The sequence below is a fragment of the Talpa europaea genome (assembly GCF_964194135.1).
Source record: "Talpa europaea genome assembly, chromosome: 11".
NCBI lineage: Eukaryota > Metazoa > Chordata > Mammalia > Eulipotyphla > Talpidae > Talpa > Talpa europaea.
The window spans coordinates 100940691-100954942 of record NC_140078.1 but is presented as its reverse complement, the minus strand read 5'-3'; the positions used below and the strand labels follow the sequence as shown (position 1 = coordinate 100954942).

Below are 14252 nucleotides of genomic sequence, written 5' to 3'. Positions count from 1 at the left end.
CTTTTGAGGGGAAACATCCTTCAGCCAACAGCCCTTCCCAAACGGAAAACAAGACTACCTGGATGAGGGACCAGGGTGTGCCAGGCAGGGCCCAGCAGCTCCAGAAACCCCAGTTCCGCTCCGCCTCTCCTAGCAGAGTCACACCAAGTTCCAGATGCCTCCCACCCATACAGAGACCTGGAGTAAGGGCATGGCAGGCAGTGGGAACAGCAGATACAAAGTCCCTGGGGCAGAAATAAGCCCAATGAGTTTTGAAAGGCAGAAAGGAGCTGAGTGTGGCTGGAGTGGAGAATGGTAGATGAGGTCAGGGAAGCCGGTAGAGACCAAAGGATGAGAGGCCTGTGTGTTCTGAGAGCAGTTCAGGTTTATCTCTGGTGTCATTGAGAAATGTGTCCTTAGGCAGTTTCATTGCGCAAAGGATATAGAGTGCAACCACCGTGGATTTGCTGACTGCACACCCGGCCAGGTGGCAGAGCCTCTCTCGATACAGTCTGTCGTTGACCAAGAATTGTCCAGCCCTAACTGGCTGTACTTGGAAGCCACCCCTCAGTCTGCTCAAGGATTAAACTCTGCATCCACATGTAGGCCTGGACTCCTGGCACTCCAGGAGTACTCTCATCAAACAATATCTGCTGAGAGCACCAGTGTGCACCCCTGCGTCCCTGGACCCACTCCCTACTGATCAGAGACCCCCTCACCATCTCGCCCGGGACCCTCATCTACAACCTGAACGAAGCCCTGCTTGCCCCACATTTTCTGCAGCCAACCTACAACACCATCTGTGCCAGGACGGCCGGTCCAGCTTGCCCTGGCCAATCTGGTGGCCTCCTTCCACCCATGGCCCCGCACGTCTGGCTGAAATAGCTCAAGGGGCCACAACAAAGCTCAAAGTGACCCCCACCCCAACTCACCTTCGCCCAAGGTCTGCTTGAGCAGGTCGTGCTTGGCCTGCAGCTTAGTGATGAGGTTACTGCCATTCACGTATTCTTTAAATTTCTGCAAGACAAGGCACAGGGTGTTACAGAGTCCTCTGCTCCCTGCCTGTGGTCAGGGGAAGGGAAGAAATCCTGGCTTCTGCAGGATGGGCCAGCCACTTGCTCCACCACCCAGGGCGCTGTTTCCAAAGCGCACACCCAAATTTATGTCCTCAACAAGACGAGGACATGCACGGCCTGAGTGTGGTTTCTGGGGCCTGCACCAGCTTCCTCGGCAGTTTTCCTCTCGTCAATCCCAGATGAGATGCTCCCTACTGGGAACTCACTTTCCGCATTTCACAAAAGCCAAGTCAGGTGACTTAATTTCAGAAGATATTGGGAGACGGTTCCCCAAATGTCCCGGCCAGCAGGTCAGCAGGCAGCGGGTCCAGGGCCCAGCGCCACTCACCGTAAAATAAAACATCTCGGTCTCCTGCTGGTTGGCCCTCCGCTTGGCGATGTTGATCTTGCTCATGTAGGTCTCAGAGGCAGCTGACTTCACAGACTCTGTGGACCGACTGTGCTGGAAGGCGTCGGAGACGTCAAAGTCCTCCACCGTCAGCATGTCCTGCAAGGTCTGCATGGTGGCGTCCAGGGTCTTCCGGACCTGGGAAGCAACGGGGTAAAAAGCCCATGAGCCCCCTCAAGCCTCAGACACCTCAACGTGCTTCTCCAACAGTTTCTTCGCGTCCTCCACACGGAGCTGACAAGCAGCTCAAGGATCACCATTCCCCGGACGTGCATGTGGACAGTGAGGCCTTGGAGCCGGTGCAGGGCTGGCCTGCGTGGGCTGATCTTAAGGCACGCTATTGTATTGCTTCTGCCAGAGAGAACCTTGGAGAATGCTGTGAGACAAGGAACTCAGGGTTCTCGGTCTGCACCTGATGACACAGTCCAACTGGAGCCCGCTCCCTTGAAGAGGGACGGCTCTTCATCCAGGGAGGGAGGCCACAGACGGCCCCCGTAAAGGGACTCCGGCTCTCTGCCTCCTCAAAGGCCTGGCTGAGACAGAGCCTCAAGGAGCACGCCAGGCACAAGCTGTGTGCTCCATTCTCTGCACCCCACCTTCTCTCCTGGAATGGAGAGGGACCCGGGAGGCCACGCACTTGAGGGCACATGCGTCCCCCTGCATGGGGGATCCCATACTTTGAGGGAGGGTCACTGCAAAACCAGTCCTGGGAGAAAAGGCATCTACATCCCTTGTTAGATTGTTGTTGCTCAGTCTCTTGTCACCCAGATTTCAGCTCAAATGTCACCTCCTGGTGAATTCAGGTCCCCCCTCCTTCCTCATTTCTTTAACTTAACATCTGTGAGCACTTTCCCACGCAATTACAGACTCGGGGCGGGAGGTTCAGTAGCTGTGCGATACAGTCCGTCTTACAGACCAGTGCTCCAGGCCCGGGTCCATGGCGAGTGGACTCCCAGGACAAGCCAGGCCTTCGCGAGAATCCCCTCAGGGCCGCGGGGCTCACTCACCTCCTCGTTCTCTATCTTGAGGGTGGCCAGTCTGGACTGCAGCTGGTGGTACCGCATGAGCAACTCCGTCTGCACGGGCTGCTGCGCGCTGACCTGGCACACCTGCAGAAAGGACAGCACCATCGGTGGTGGCCCAGCACCCTCGTCACCTCCGTCCTGGGGTGCACTAACACCCCCAGGGCCAGCAGAGGAAACAGGTGGAGGCAGGTTAAGTGACCTGCCCAAGGTAACACAGCTGTGCCTGCAACTCCAGGGGGCACCTGGGGTCTTTCTCCTCCAGAGGCCACTCTCGCCCAGAGCAAGGTGTGGCCTCCAGTCAGGTCACCCACGTCTATGCAGCCCTGAGGCTTGTTCACTACAAGAATTAGCATCGCGTCACTAAGCAACGCTACCATGTACATTTCGGGGCAGGAAGCCGAGGGAAGACGTCAAGAGCCAAAGAGAAGCCAGTGAATGTAGAGTGGAGACTGGGAACAATGCGCAGGGGGCTCAGAGCCCCAGGCAGGAAGTCTGGACGTCCTGCACAGTCCCCGGGGTGCTAGGGAGGGGTCATGAGGGGAGGGGGAGAAATACTCTTTCTTCTGCACCTGTCACTGCAGTGGGCTGGGCTGCTGGCACCGCTTAGCTGAGCCCCCAGGGCACAGGAGGGCTCTGTGTCTGCCAGTGATTTACCACTTACAAGGCAGCCCAAACCCCACAGTCAGCAGGGGCAACCAGTGGAGCCAAAGGGCCGGCAGTGAGGGCAGAGGGATGGGGCAGCTGCTGCAGGAGCCTGCGGGACCTCCATGTGCTCGTGGAGAGAGCGGGCAGTGCCATCCGGAGGGCCTGACAGATGCCCCCTTCTGAGGCGTTCCTCAGCCTTCCCTGCCCTACAGATGCTGTGGACGCTTGGCTGAGCTCCCACTGGCACCCAGAGGCTGGTAGGGGAGTCTGGTACACCACTGTGCCAGGTCCCCCCAAATCCCACATGCACAGTGGGATGTACCTAGACAGAGGGAACGGGGCCAGTAGCAGAAAGTCTGTGTGTCCCTGGGGGTAGAGGTGGAAGAGACGGGGAGCAGGTCTGAGGCCTGGTGGCCGTCCTCCTGTCTGCTCCAGGAACTAGAGTCTGAGCCCTGGGGAGCGGCAGAAGGGCGTGGGGAACCTGGGTAGTGAGCTAACATGCTGCTCTGGGGCCAAAGTTTGCGAGGGTCCGATCAGCACGACCACGCAGGAAACCCCATGGTCGGGCAGACCAAGGGCTCACGGCTGCGGGACGGGGGGCCCGGGGAGGAGCTTGTGGCTGGTGGCTGTGGTGAGACCCAGCCTTCCCGCCATTCACAGACGTTGAGGCGAGAACATGATGACTATGTCAGAGGTGGGACTCCATTGGGGTCTCCTGGACAGAATTTTGAGGGGAGCTATGGCCCTGCTGTCCTGCAGGTGTGGGGCTTGGGCTAGAAAACAAGGGCGTAAACTCCTCAGCCGGGGAGGCTCATGGACCAAGAAGTTGACCCAGGCCTGCAGGTGGACTGGGGCTGGTGCTCCCCTCCCACCCACCTCTGGGAGCTCAGGGGAGAACAGGCCTCAGCCCAGGGAGGTACCCACCTCATCCCCCATGTGGGGCTGGAACTCAAACTTGAGGGGGGGGCAGAAGACCTGGTTGCACATGTCCATGACCGTGTGCTTGTCACTCCGGGAGTCCAGGTTGTCCACTGCGTTCTCGATGACATCCAGCCCCTCATGGCGAGAGGTCTCCAGGTTGTACTCGGCGGAGAGGTAGGTCCGGAAGGTGCGGGCCAGACTGGCGTGAAAGCCCAAGTCACAGCACTTGGAGAGAGGCACAGGACAGAGGCGCATGAGAGTGGTGATGGGAGGGGCGTCACGTTTCCTGCCCGTCACTGTTACATATGCACCCTTGGGAACCTGTCCTAGCACCCTGGGAGGCAGCTGGGTGGGGACTGCGACTGGGGCGAGAGCAGAGCTTCTCCTCACCCCCCACGTTGCCCAAATTCTTTCTTATCTCTAAGCTCTCAAGCATGCACTCCCTCTTCCTCACTCTTCCTGCCTAAATAGTCTTCCTTTGGGTTTCAGTTTAGATGTCCCTTCCTCCAGGAAGCCTTCATTGGTGCTCTCCCCACTTGGCATTTACAACAGAGCTCCCTCCAGGGGCGTCTGCATCTCCAACACCTCCCTCACTGTGAACCTGCCACTTGGCATTGATTGCAGTTGCCTATGAATAGGTCAGGCAAAACCCCGAGATTGCAGACCCACGGGCTCCTGTCCACTGCTGTGCCTCAGCACCCAGACCTAGTAGGTGCTCCACAAACATGTGGTAAAAGAAAAAAATGAAAGGGCTGGAGGGTGTGAAGAGGAAAGCTGAAAGGCAGGACAGGTGGCGTCTGGACTTGGGTCTCCTCTGCAGCCAAGGCAAGAGCAGTGACCCCCGACTTCCAGTCAGGATGCCAGGCCGAGAGGAGAGTACCCGTCCAATGGAACCTTTGCTAAGCATCCACTGGGCAGGTCCCTGACTGCGTGGGGCAGGAAGCCACAGTCTCAGCTCTGGCACAGGTGGCATGGTCATTTCCCCATGACACCACACATCTGTCTCCAGGCCCGGCTGTCCTCCAGCATGTCCTGCTTAGCTGCCACTCAGTAGTCAGCGCTCCGCCCTCCTGACCTTCATCTGCCCAATTTCTCCCTAGGGTCATCCTGCCTCCCTCACTGTTCCATGCACATGTGGCTGGTGAACTTGCCCTGAGGCTCGCAACATATGAATGTCTTTACCACCTGGGAAGCCCCCAGGGCATGAGTGTGTCTGGTTACCCCTGTGGCCCCAATCCCAGCAAAGGGCCTGGGGCAGAGCAGTGTTCTTGGGAGATGCAAATTGAATATACAGCTGCCCAACCCCACCTGCAGCAGCAACTCGAGGCCCTCTCCACCCATGACGGCTGAGCCACAACGGGGCATCACGTCCCAGGCCCCAGGCTCTCCTGCCTGAACCCCCAGCAGGGCTCCACCTGAGACCCGGCCCAGCTAGCTGAGAACAAGGCCAAGCCCTCCTTCAGTGGCTGAACATGCCAGCCCCCCAGCTCACATCGATGAGGTCGGAGACATCGTGGATGTAGTATTTGCTTATAGCTGCATTGGTGGCCGCCAGGTTCAGCAGGTAGTCATTCCGGGCCTTGGTACACTTCAGCTTGTTCTCAGAATATTTTGCCTGCCTCTGGAAGAAGAAAGGAGCAACTGTAAGAGCAGAACCATCAACAGGAGGGATCGGGCTCTCGTTCTAGCCATGGCTGGGTTCCAAACACCCACCTGCCCCCAGGCCCTTCATCAGGGGCTACTCTACTCATTTTCAGTCTTTCATGAGCTCACAAACTTTACAGTTAGAAAGGAAATCAAAGATATCTTAGTTGAATTCATCTGCATTACAGGGGAAGAGAACTGAGGAGAAGTGACTTGTCCAAGAACCAAATGGCTAATTAGCAGCAATTCTGAATGGAAACTTGAGTCTGGTCACAGCGTGTATCACAAGCATTCACCACTATCTCGACAAAATATTTCATCACTCAAAAAAAGTGGGTAACTCCCTACTCTCCTCCCAGACTCTGGGAACCACTTATTTGTCTCTCTGGATAATCTGTTCTGGATGCTTAATATTAATAGACTCCTACAATATGGGGTCTTTGGGATGGGCTTCTTTCATTTAGCATGCTATTCTCAAAATTAATTTTTTGTTTTAGTACAAAGCAATGCTTCACTCTTTTTGATGACTGCATAATATTCCACAAGGATCAATCACACTTTATCCATCTATTCTTAGTTGATGGGCATTTCGGTTGTGTTGACTTTTTGACTGTTATTATTAAAGCGCCTGTGAGTATGCATATGCAAGTGTTGTGTGAACTGGGTTTCACTTTTTTCCAGAAGATACTAAGAGTAGAACTGTTAAGTCATATGGTAACTATGTCTCTGTTTAAACTTTTGAGGAACTCTCAAACCATTTCCCAAAGTGGCCAGCCATGTTCCGTTCCCTCCAGCAGTGTGTGAGGGTTGCAATTTGTCCACATCCTCACCAACACTTGTTATTGTCTGCTTTTTTAATTTTAGTTACCCAATTATGTATAATATGGAATCTTGCCATGGTGCTGTGTGTGTGTGTTCCAAAGATTACATGTTTCATATTTTTTGAGAAATTGTTCTCACTTTTATTGAGAAATGGTCAACATAAATCTCTGTATCAGTTTAAGGCAGAGGGGAGAAAAAAGTTTGATTCACATCTATTGTGAAATGAGGACCACCATAGGTTCAGTCAACCTCTCCTCACATAGAGACAAAGAAAAAGAAAAGAAAGGAGACAGAGGGAAAACAATTTTCACCTATGGTGAGAACTCCCAGGATTTTCTCTCAACAACTGGATGGCACCAGTCTCACCCTAGAGACTGGGTGATTGACCAGCAGGCCAGCTCCAGAATCAGCTGGATGCTAACTGGATGCCGCTTGGGTCCACCTGCAAACTGGGCCCAATCTCAGCCCGGGGGCAGCAGACTGGTCCCGGGCTCTGCCTGGAGGCTGCTGAGGTCAACCAGCAGATCGGGCCCAGCCAGCCTAGAGGGGACTGAGGTCGACCAGAAGGCCAGACCCAGTCTCAGTTCAGAGGCTGGCAATTGTGAACAGAAGGGTGGAGACTCCTGCCCTCATCTTCCCCCGACCCACCCCCAAGTCCCCACTCACCTTCTCCTTCATCTTCTCGATTTTCTTCACAGAGCTGCGGCGCTGGGGCCGGTCCTCATGCCGGAGCAGGTTCATGCTGAGCTCTCCTGACTTGTTGAATTGCTTCTCCTCCTGCTTCTCAGCCTCTTTCAGCTTGCTCTCCGCACTGATGCTCTCCGCGTGGTACATGTGGTAGGTCTTCATGACCTGGGCACATATGGGGTAGGAAATCAGTGGTCATGGGGTCCAGGGCTCCCGGGGTCTGCACGCCCATCAGCTCTGCTCCTGTCCTCTGCTGGTCACACCCTCTGAGCTGCTGCCACACTAAGTTCTTAACTTGGGCACAAAATCTCCAATGACTTGAAAAAACGACGATCATAGGTAGCAGCTTCATTTTTGTCATCAACATCATTAAGCACTTACTGAATGCCAGGCCCAGACTAACATACAAATTTAAAGGGGTAACCACAGCCCCTTTGCATTTGAGGGTTCCAGAGGTGATACGGCACATCCCGCCCTCTCTCAGTTGCCCTCTCCAGCCCTGCCGGCCATGATCCCTGTGCCTCCCAGGCCCTCAGTGGAAAGCCCTCCCAAAGCACTCAGGGACCTCCATGGGTACATCCTTCTTACTGACATACAAATCCTTTCCAGCTGTTTTACTCTGTAAACTTGTCTGCAAGTGGCTCAGTCCCCAAAAGGAACATTATGAGATAGCCTGAGGAATGGTCCACACTCTCACAAACGAACACATCCTTGGTCATAAAACAAATTCCTTCAAAGCAAATCACACTTCACTATCCAAGTCCATAAACAAGTGGCATCTTGTTACATAACAGAGAGTTTTTGAGGCAGAAGAAATCCTACATGTCATGGTATCCAGCCACCGAGTCTCAAACAGGGAAGCAAGCCACAGGGGCAAGATGGCAACTCCAAGGTCAGACAGCATATCTGCGCTGTCCCCGGACCAAACGTGCAGGAGCCACACCCTGACCATAGAAGCTTCCATCACCCCCAAAACATCCCGCCTGCCCAACTCCAGCCCCAGCCATCGCTGCCTTGCTTTCTGTCCCTATAGAGTCATCTCGTGTGTTCTAGAACCTCACACACATGGACTCATGTAGTGTGGAGTCTTCTGGGTCTGCCCTCTTTAACTCGGCAACTGTTCTTGAGCTTCTCCCATAGTGTTACTCCTTATCTCTGAGCAGTATTCCACAGCATAGCGACACCACAGCTCGTTTATTCATGCAATGATGATTATTTGGGGTGTTTACAGTTTCTGGCTAATGTGAATAAAACTGCCATGAAAGTTCACATACCGTTCTTTGTGTGGACATAGGTTTCCATTTTCCTTAGAGACCCAGGAGTAGAACAGAGGGTCATGTGGGAAGAGCATATTTAACCAAGTTGAGGTCTGGTCCCTGACTTCTAATCCACCGTTTCTACCAAATCATGCTGTTTCCTCAATTCAGCCCCGTCTTCTGAGTAGCTGGAAATACTTCTGGGCATCCCTCACCAACAGAATCCTATCTCCAGGCCCCTTTGCAAATCAATTTGATGATCCTCTTTCTATGCTAAGAAACACAAAGAAATTTCTGGAATTCATGGCTGCTGAGTCTATTCATTCTTTACAGCAACCTGTAGACAGAGGCCTCCTCCTGGGGTGGGGTGTGCCCGCCTAGCCGGTCCCTTCATCAAGGGCACTTAGAATAAGCTACTGGCCAACATTAAGCCCTGCTCATGTTTGCTCAAAGTCATGAGTTTGTTAGATCCAGGGATTCTTCTGGGGCTCTTCATTTTTCCCTCATTTCATCCTCAACACCCACATCATTTCAACAACAAATGAAGAAAAAATCCAATCAACTTTTCTTCATGGGTCTTGGTGGAAAGTCCTCTTTTCTGCATTCCACCCATTTGCAATCACTTGCAGTTGTCCAAAAGCCTCTCCAGAACCCTTGCTAGAGAGCACGTCCATTCCACATGCCAGTCCCACTGTGCTTATTTCCACATAAGCCAGTGGACCAGAAAGTGTGTCCTATCGATGTGTTCTTGACTTCTAGTGGCCAAAAGGGGTGACTGCAGACTTACAGAGAACACACAAGGTGGCCTGTTTGCAAGGGTCTTCATGCCCTGGCTCCAAGGACCTAACAATGAGGCTAAGGGTTGGAAGTGCCTACGAAAGTCTGTCTCCAGCACCCCTGCCTTCGAAGTCTCTTTCCTCCAGATTCATAGACACCCTGGTTTCTTTGTGTTCCCACCACGCTGCTGGAGGTGGTCATTTCTGCACTCCACCCTTGTCTGGCTTCCATGATTCCTACTAAATCCCTCTTTGTACTGATATTTCAGAGGCTGAGGTGGGCTTATCACGGATCTATCATCTATGTTGGGGAGTTCGGCAGAAGAGGGGGCATTTCTACCTGCAAAGAGATCTTCCTGTCTAGTCACCCACACGCCCATCCATCTATTCTCCCAAGGGCGGTGTCCCAGCTGGGAGTTCTGATCTCCACACCTTCCTTCTCCTCTTGAACACAGAGCACTGTCCTGCTCTGCCACAAGTCAAACTTCACAGTACAGTCTCTGAACTGCTCCAGAAGCCCCTGCTTGGAGAGCACAGCACAGAAGACCATGGGGCCAAGCTTGGCATGATCCGATAAGTAATTCTTGATACCAAGAACGCCAGGGAGCTTATCGCCCACAGGGGCTTACACTGGACGCTACCACAAAGGTAGCTACCCGGAGACCTCTGAAGTGAATCTAACTAAACTCTTTACACCCAGAATCTTCTAGACAGTTCCTTTACTTACCTGAAATGTGGAACTCAGTGTGGAAAGTCCTTAGGTCAACAGCCTAGAACGGCCTGCTCAGTCTAAAATGTGTTAAATATCAATAATATTAAGATGTGTCTATTACTTCGGGATTTGCAGATGTCTGTTTTTATTGTCCCTAAGGAGCATTTCAGTGACTCTTAACCCCAGTCCTGGAGGGAGCATGAGCAGCTAACACTTACTCAACAATTACTACATGCCAGGCCTGTTTAAGCACTTTTCACATATGAACTCATTGGTTTCTCACTTTAAAGATGAAGAAGCCACAACACAAGGATAAAGGATTCTGAGGCCCACAGGTCTCAGGAGATCCGGTTTGAGACTCGCCCCTCCCACCACTGCCTGGGTGCTGGGTGGCTGCGGCAGGGGCTTGTCCTCTGAGTCACCTGGTCCAGACCAGGTGGGGTGGATGGGCATGTGCCCTGTACATGGTGACTGTAGTCACCAACTGGCAGCAGGGCTGGGAGCAGAGGTGGGTGCAGGAGTTCAGCTGAGACCCACATCCTGAAGACAGTGTCTGTGTTCAAGAGGAGAAGGAAAATGTGGGGGAGGGAATGCCCAGCTGGAACCCCGACCTTGAGTGACGAGATCTCAGAGCTGATGACCAAAGGGGCGTTCACTTTCCAGCTCCCCAGCTCCTATCAGGGAGGGCCCCAGAGCAGGTCTAGACAGGCTGAGCAGCATGGCGTAGGGTCACATCAGTTGAGGCCACAGTTTTTGGACCCTGCTCAGCTTTATGAAGCTGAGAAGGCCTTTGAGAAATCTAGACATATGAGCCCACCATGGAAGGAAATGAGGCCGGAAACAGCAAGTGTGCAGTCCACGGCACAGCTGAGCTCAACAGAGCTGAGACCGGAGGCCAGGACTTCTGAGCAGCAGACGCTTTTCTGGTGATCGCGATGACTTTTGCTGTGTGCACTTTGCTTTTTGCATCTTCCTAAGTCTTCAGATCATGAAAACAGGAAATTACCACCTGCACAGTCTGTCAGAGCCTCACTGGAGGCACCAGGAACCTGGAAGCTGACGGCATCAACAAGGCACGTGCCAGAGCACAGTGAGCATCAGCTGTGAGAAAACAATTCTCGATGAGCAGCCAGGGTGGGCCTCCCCCACCCCACAGGCCGGGCTGCTATGTAGGGGTGAAACCCTGGGCCAGTGCATGCCAAAGGCTTCCTTGAAGGAAAAAGGAACCCCTAAATTTAGTCTGACCACTCACATTTTGTGAGGCCTAGGTCCTCCGTAGAACTCATAATTGCTGTTATTTATGCATTGTGCATATTTAAAAGTTGTCATATCCCAACTAGAGTGTAAGTTCCAGGTGTTATTCCTTAGACTAGTGCAGAGACTGGAACCCAGCATCAGTGTAATCTGTGTGACTGAATGATAAACAGCTGGCTGGCTGGAGAGGTAGGTACATGAGTGGGTGGATGGGTAGGTGGGTAGAAAGGACAGGGGGAGAGAGTATAAAAAAGGGGAGGTATAACTCTACTACCTTTGATCTGGTAAATATATTAGATAGTAACAGTTGTTATGTGCTAGATACTAAGTACTATATTAGGAAACACTGGAGTGTGGAAGCCAGCTAGGGCCTCTGCCCAACAGAATTCACGCTGTAGTCAGGATGCAGACAATGACACAAGGGCTGATCACAGGGGGTGACAACTGCCGTGATGGAGGCAGTACAGGGTGTTAAAGGCAGGCTTCTTGGAGGAGATGACAGCTACACTGAAACTTGAAGAAAGAGTATCTCTCAGCTGGATGAACAAGACATGGGGTGCGGGTAGCGTATTCCAAAGGGAGCAGCGAGAGCTTTAAGCCCAAAAGGAGCAGGAATCAAGCAGGTTTGAGAAACAACTTGCAGGTAGAAGAACATAAGGTGCTTGCTGGGCACTGGCCAGTGGACCCACTTCCTTGGCTTCCCCAGCTATTTCCCTTCAGCAGCCATCTGTTGTTTTTCTCTGCCTAGGATCATCCAGTCCCGCTTCTAGAGCAGTTTCCTGGTTTTCTTTGAGGAAATCCCCAAAATTCCCCTCCACCAGTCTCAGCTGGGGTAGTTCATGGGAAACTGACACCACCTCCAGTCCTGGGGGGTGGGCATGAGACCCAGGCCTGGCCAATCAGTGAACATTATGTTAATCTGGCCACAGTGACTGGAGGTCATTTTCCCAGCCAGGCTTGGCTGGAAACACTGGCAAAGGAGAGTTCTCTTCCACCAGGGGGTGCTGAGTTGATAGGAAGTGAGCTTGCAGTGGGGAGACATCCTTGTCACCATCCCTGTCATGGGAGAAACCTGCCTGATCACGAAGCCAACACTGAGGAAAATGAACCCAACAGAAGGAGAGAGGCTGATTCCCAGGAGCAGACAGTCGATGAATGGATGGATGGAAGGATGGGTAGATGGATGAATGGATGCATGGATAGATGGACGGACAGACAGACGGATAGATGGAGCACGCATGGATGGATGAATGGACGGATGAACAGATGGATGGACGAATGAACGAATGGATGGACGGACAGATGTCTGAATGGATGAACAGACAAACATTAAGGTGGGAAAGAAGAGGGAAAGGAAAGGAAGGAAGAGTAAATGGAGGCGGGTTGTGCTGCCTCTGATCCCACAAGCAGGTGGAAGCCGTGGGTAAGAGCTACACCTTCAGCCACGCAGCACTTATTGAACAGTTTATCATGAGCTGGGTAGTACACCAGCTGCCAGGAACACTACTGTTGGAAGAGACAGGGATATTGCCCTCACGAGCGCACACTCTTCGGGGGAGACAGGCAGTCAACAAGTGCATGAGCTCCTGGATCCAGCCACACCTGAGCTACTGCTCATATAATTCAGTAAATTGTTATTTTTACACAAGCCGGTTTGCACTGGCTTCTTATTTTGCAACTGAAGGAGTCCTGGTGGCAGACTCCCTACCTTCTCACCTGTCCACAACCCACATCAGTCCTGGTCCCAAGTGGCCAGACATGGTGCTTCACTCCGAGACAAATCACACTGTGCAGGCGCCCTGGGCCCATACCACCCCCGCCCCCGGTGCCGCTCCCCCTACCCCCTATCCACCCCACATCACCCAGACCCAGGACAGGCACCATCTCTTCTCTGCGGTCTTCCTGAAGCTGGACAGAAGTCCTCACCCCACCCACTACACACGACACTTGTCACACGCTGTGGCCACATCCCACCCTGAACACAGCATTGGTCGGTGAATGTGCCGAGTAAGGGGATGAAAGGTGAGGTTGTCCAGGGGGAAACCACAGCCTCCGCCCTCCTCAGGGCCATGCCACGCCCCCATGCAATGGTCAGCTGTGACCTTCCAGTGGAGCCTGGTTCCCCCAAAGTCTGAGACGAGCCCCTGTCTCCCCCCAAGGCCAAGCAGCATGAAGAGAGAAGCTCGGGAGGGGCCTCAAAGTCCTCTTTGAGGACCTCCCTGGTGGCGCAACGGGTTAAGCACAGCACTATGAAGCTATCTGCAGCCACTGCAGCACGAGTTCGATCCCTGGCCAGGGAGCTACCCACATGGCACAGCAGACCTCTCCTGTCTCCCTGCTGCTCCCCTCAGCAGTGTGTTTCAGTGGATCCAAGGGTTCTGTTCCCCGCTCTGTCTCTGGTGAATCCTCTCACCCCCACACCTCTGGTCTGTACCCCAGATCTTGTATGCATAAATAAATAAATACTTAACAAAACAAAAAAACAAAGTCCTCCTTGAGCTGCGCGCCTTCCTCCCATCAACAGTGGAGGTGGAGGCCAGGCTCAGGCACTGCCAGGTTCCCCAGGGAGGGGTGGAACCATTGGGTTCGCTGGGTGACGGTGACGGGGCGTAAAGACGCATTATGAGCCCTTTCCATCCTTCTGGCTCGTCTGACTATGTGGGGGAAGGCCCTGCTGGCGCGCCCAGTACCTCCGCTGAGGCTTTGCAGCACCAGCAGGCACCAACCTTGCTGGAGGCCTTCGTGCTGCTCAGGAAGCCTCCATGGACACCAAGGTGGGCTTCATTTGCTTCCAAACAAACATGGACAAGCAGTTTACATGTATTTACATAGATCCCCAAAGGCATGTCTGCAAGTAGCTTGGGGGAGTAGGCTCTGCTGCTCCCCAGCTAGAGACCTGCGGCGGCTCCGAGCCGCTCTGCGCCTCCAGGAATGCGACCACCCACCTCCAAGGGCTCTGGTCAGGATGAGACGAGTGAAGCTGTGGAAAGCGTCCAGGCCAGGGCCTGGCCCATGGTGAGGGCCAGCTACAGTGGGGGCGGTGAGCGCGAGTGGTGGGGCTGGTGTC

The 14252-nt window shown here is 53.5% G+C and overlaps 1 protein-coding gene across 3 annotated transcripts in view; it reads right to left on the bottom strand.

Moving 5' to 3' along the window:
- The window catches only part of SRGAP3 (SLIT-ROBO Rho GTPase activating protein 3), a gene marked incomplete at both ends in the record, with an annotated part of 162377 nt that overhangs the window by 31298 nt on the left and 116827 nt on the right, over nucleotides 1-14252 (bottom strand). For all 3 annotated transcript variants that reach the window (XM_084247703.1, XM_084247702.1, XM_084247704.1), the window contains 6 exons: nucleotides 912-996; nucleotides 1384-1581; nucleotides 2451-2552; nucleotides 4038-4259; nucleotides 5527-5655; nucleotides 7167-7352. In XM_084247703.1, coding sequence (XP_084103829.1) covers nucleotides 912-996; nucleotides 1384-1581; nucleotides 2451-2552; nucleotides 4038-4259; nucleotides 5527-5655; nucleotides 7167-7352 — 922 coding nt within the window. The remainder of the gene's footprint in view (nucleotides 1-911; nucleotides 997-1383; nucleotides 1582-2450; nucleotides 2553-4037; nucleotides 4260-5526; nucleotides 5656-7166; nucleotides 7353-14252) is intronic.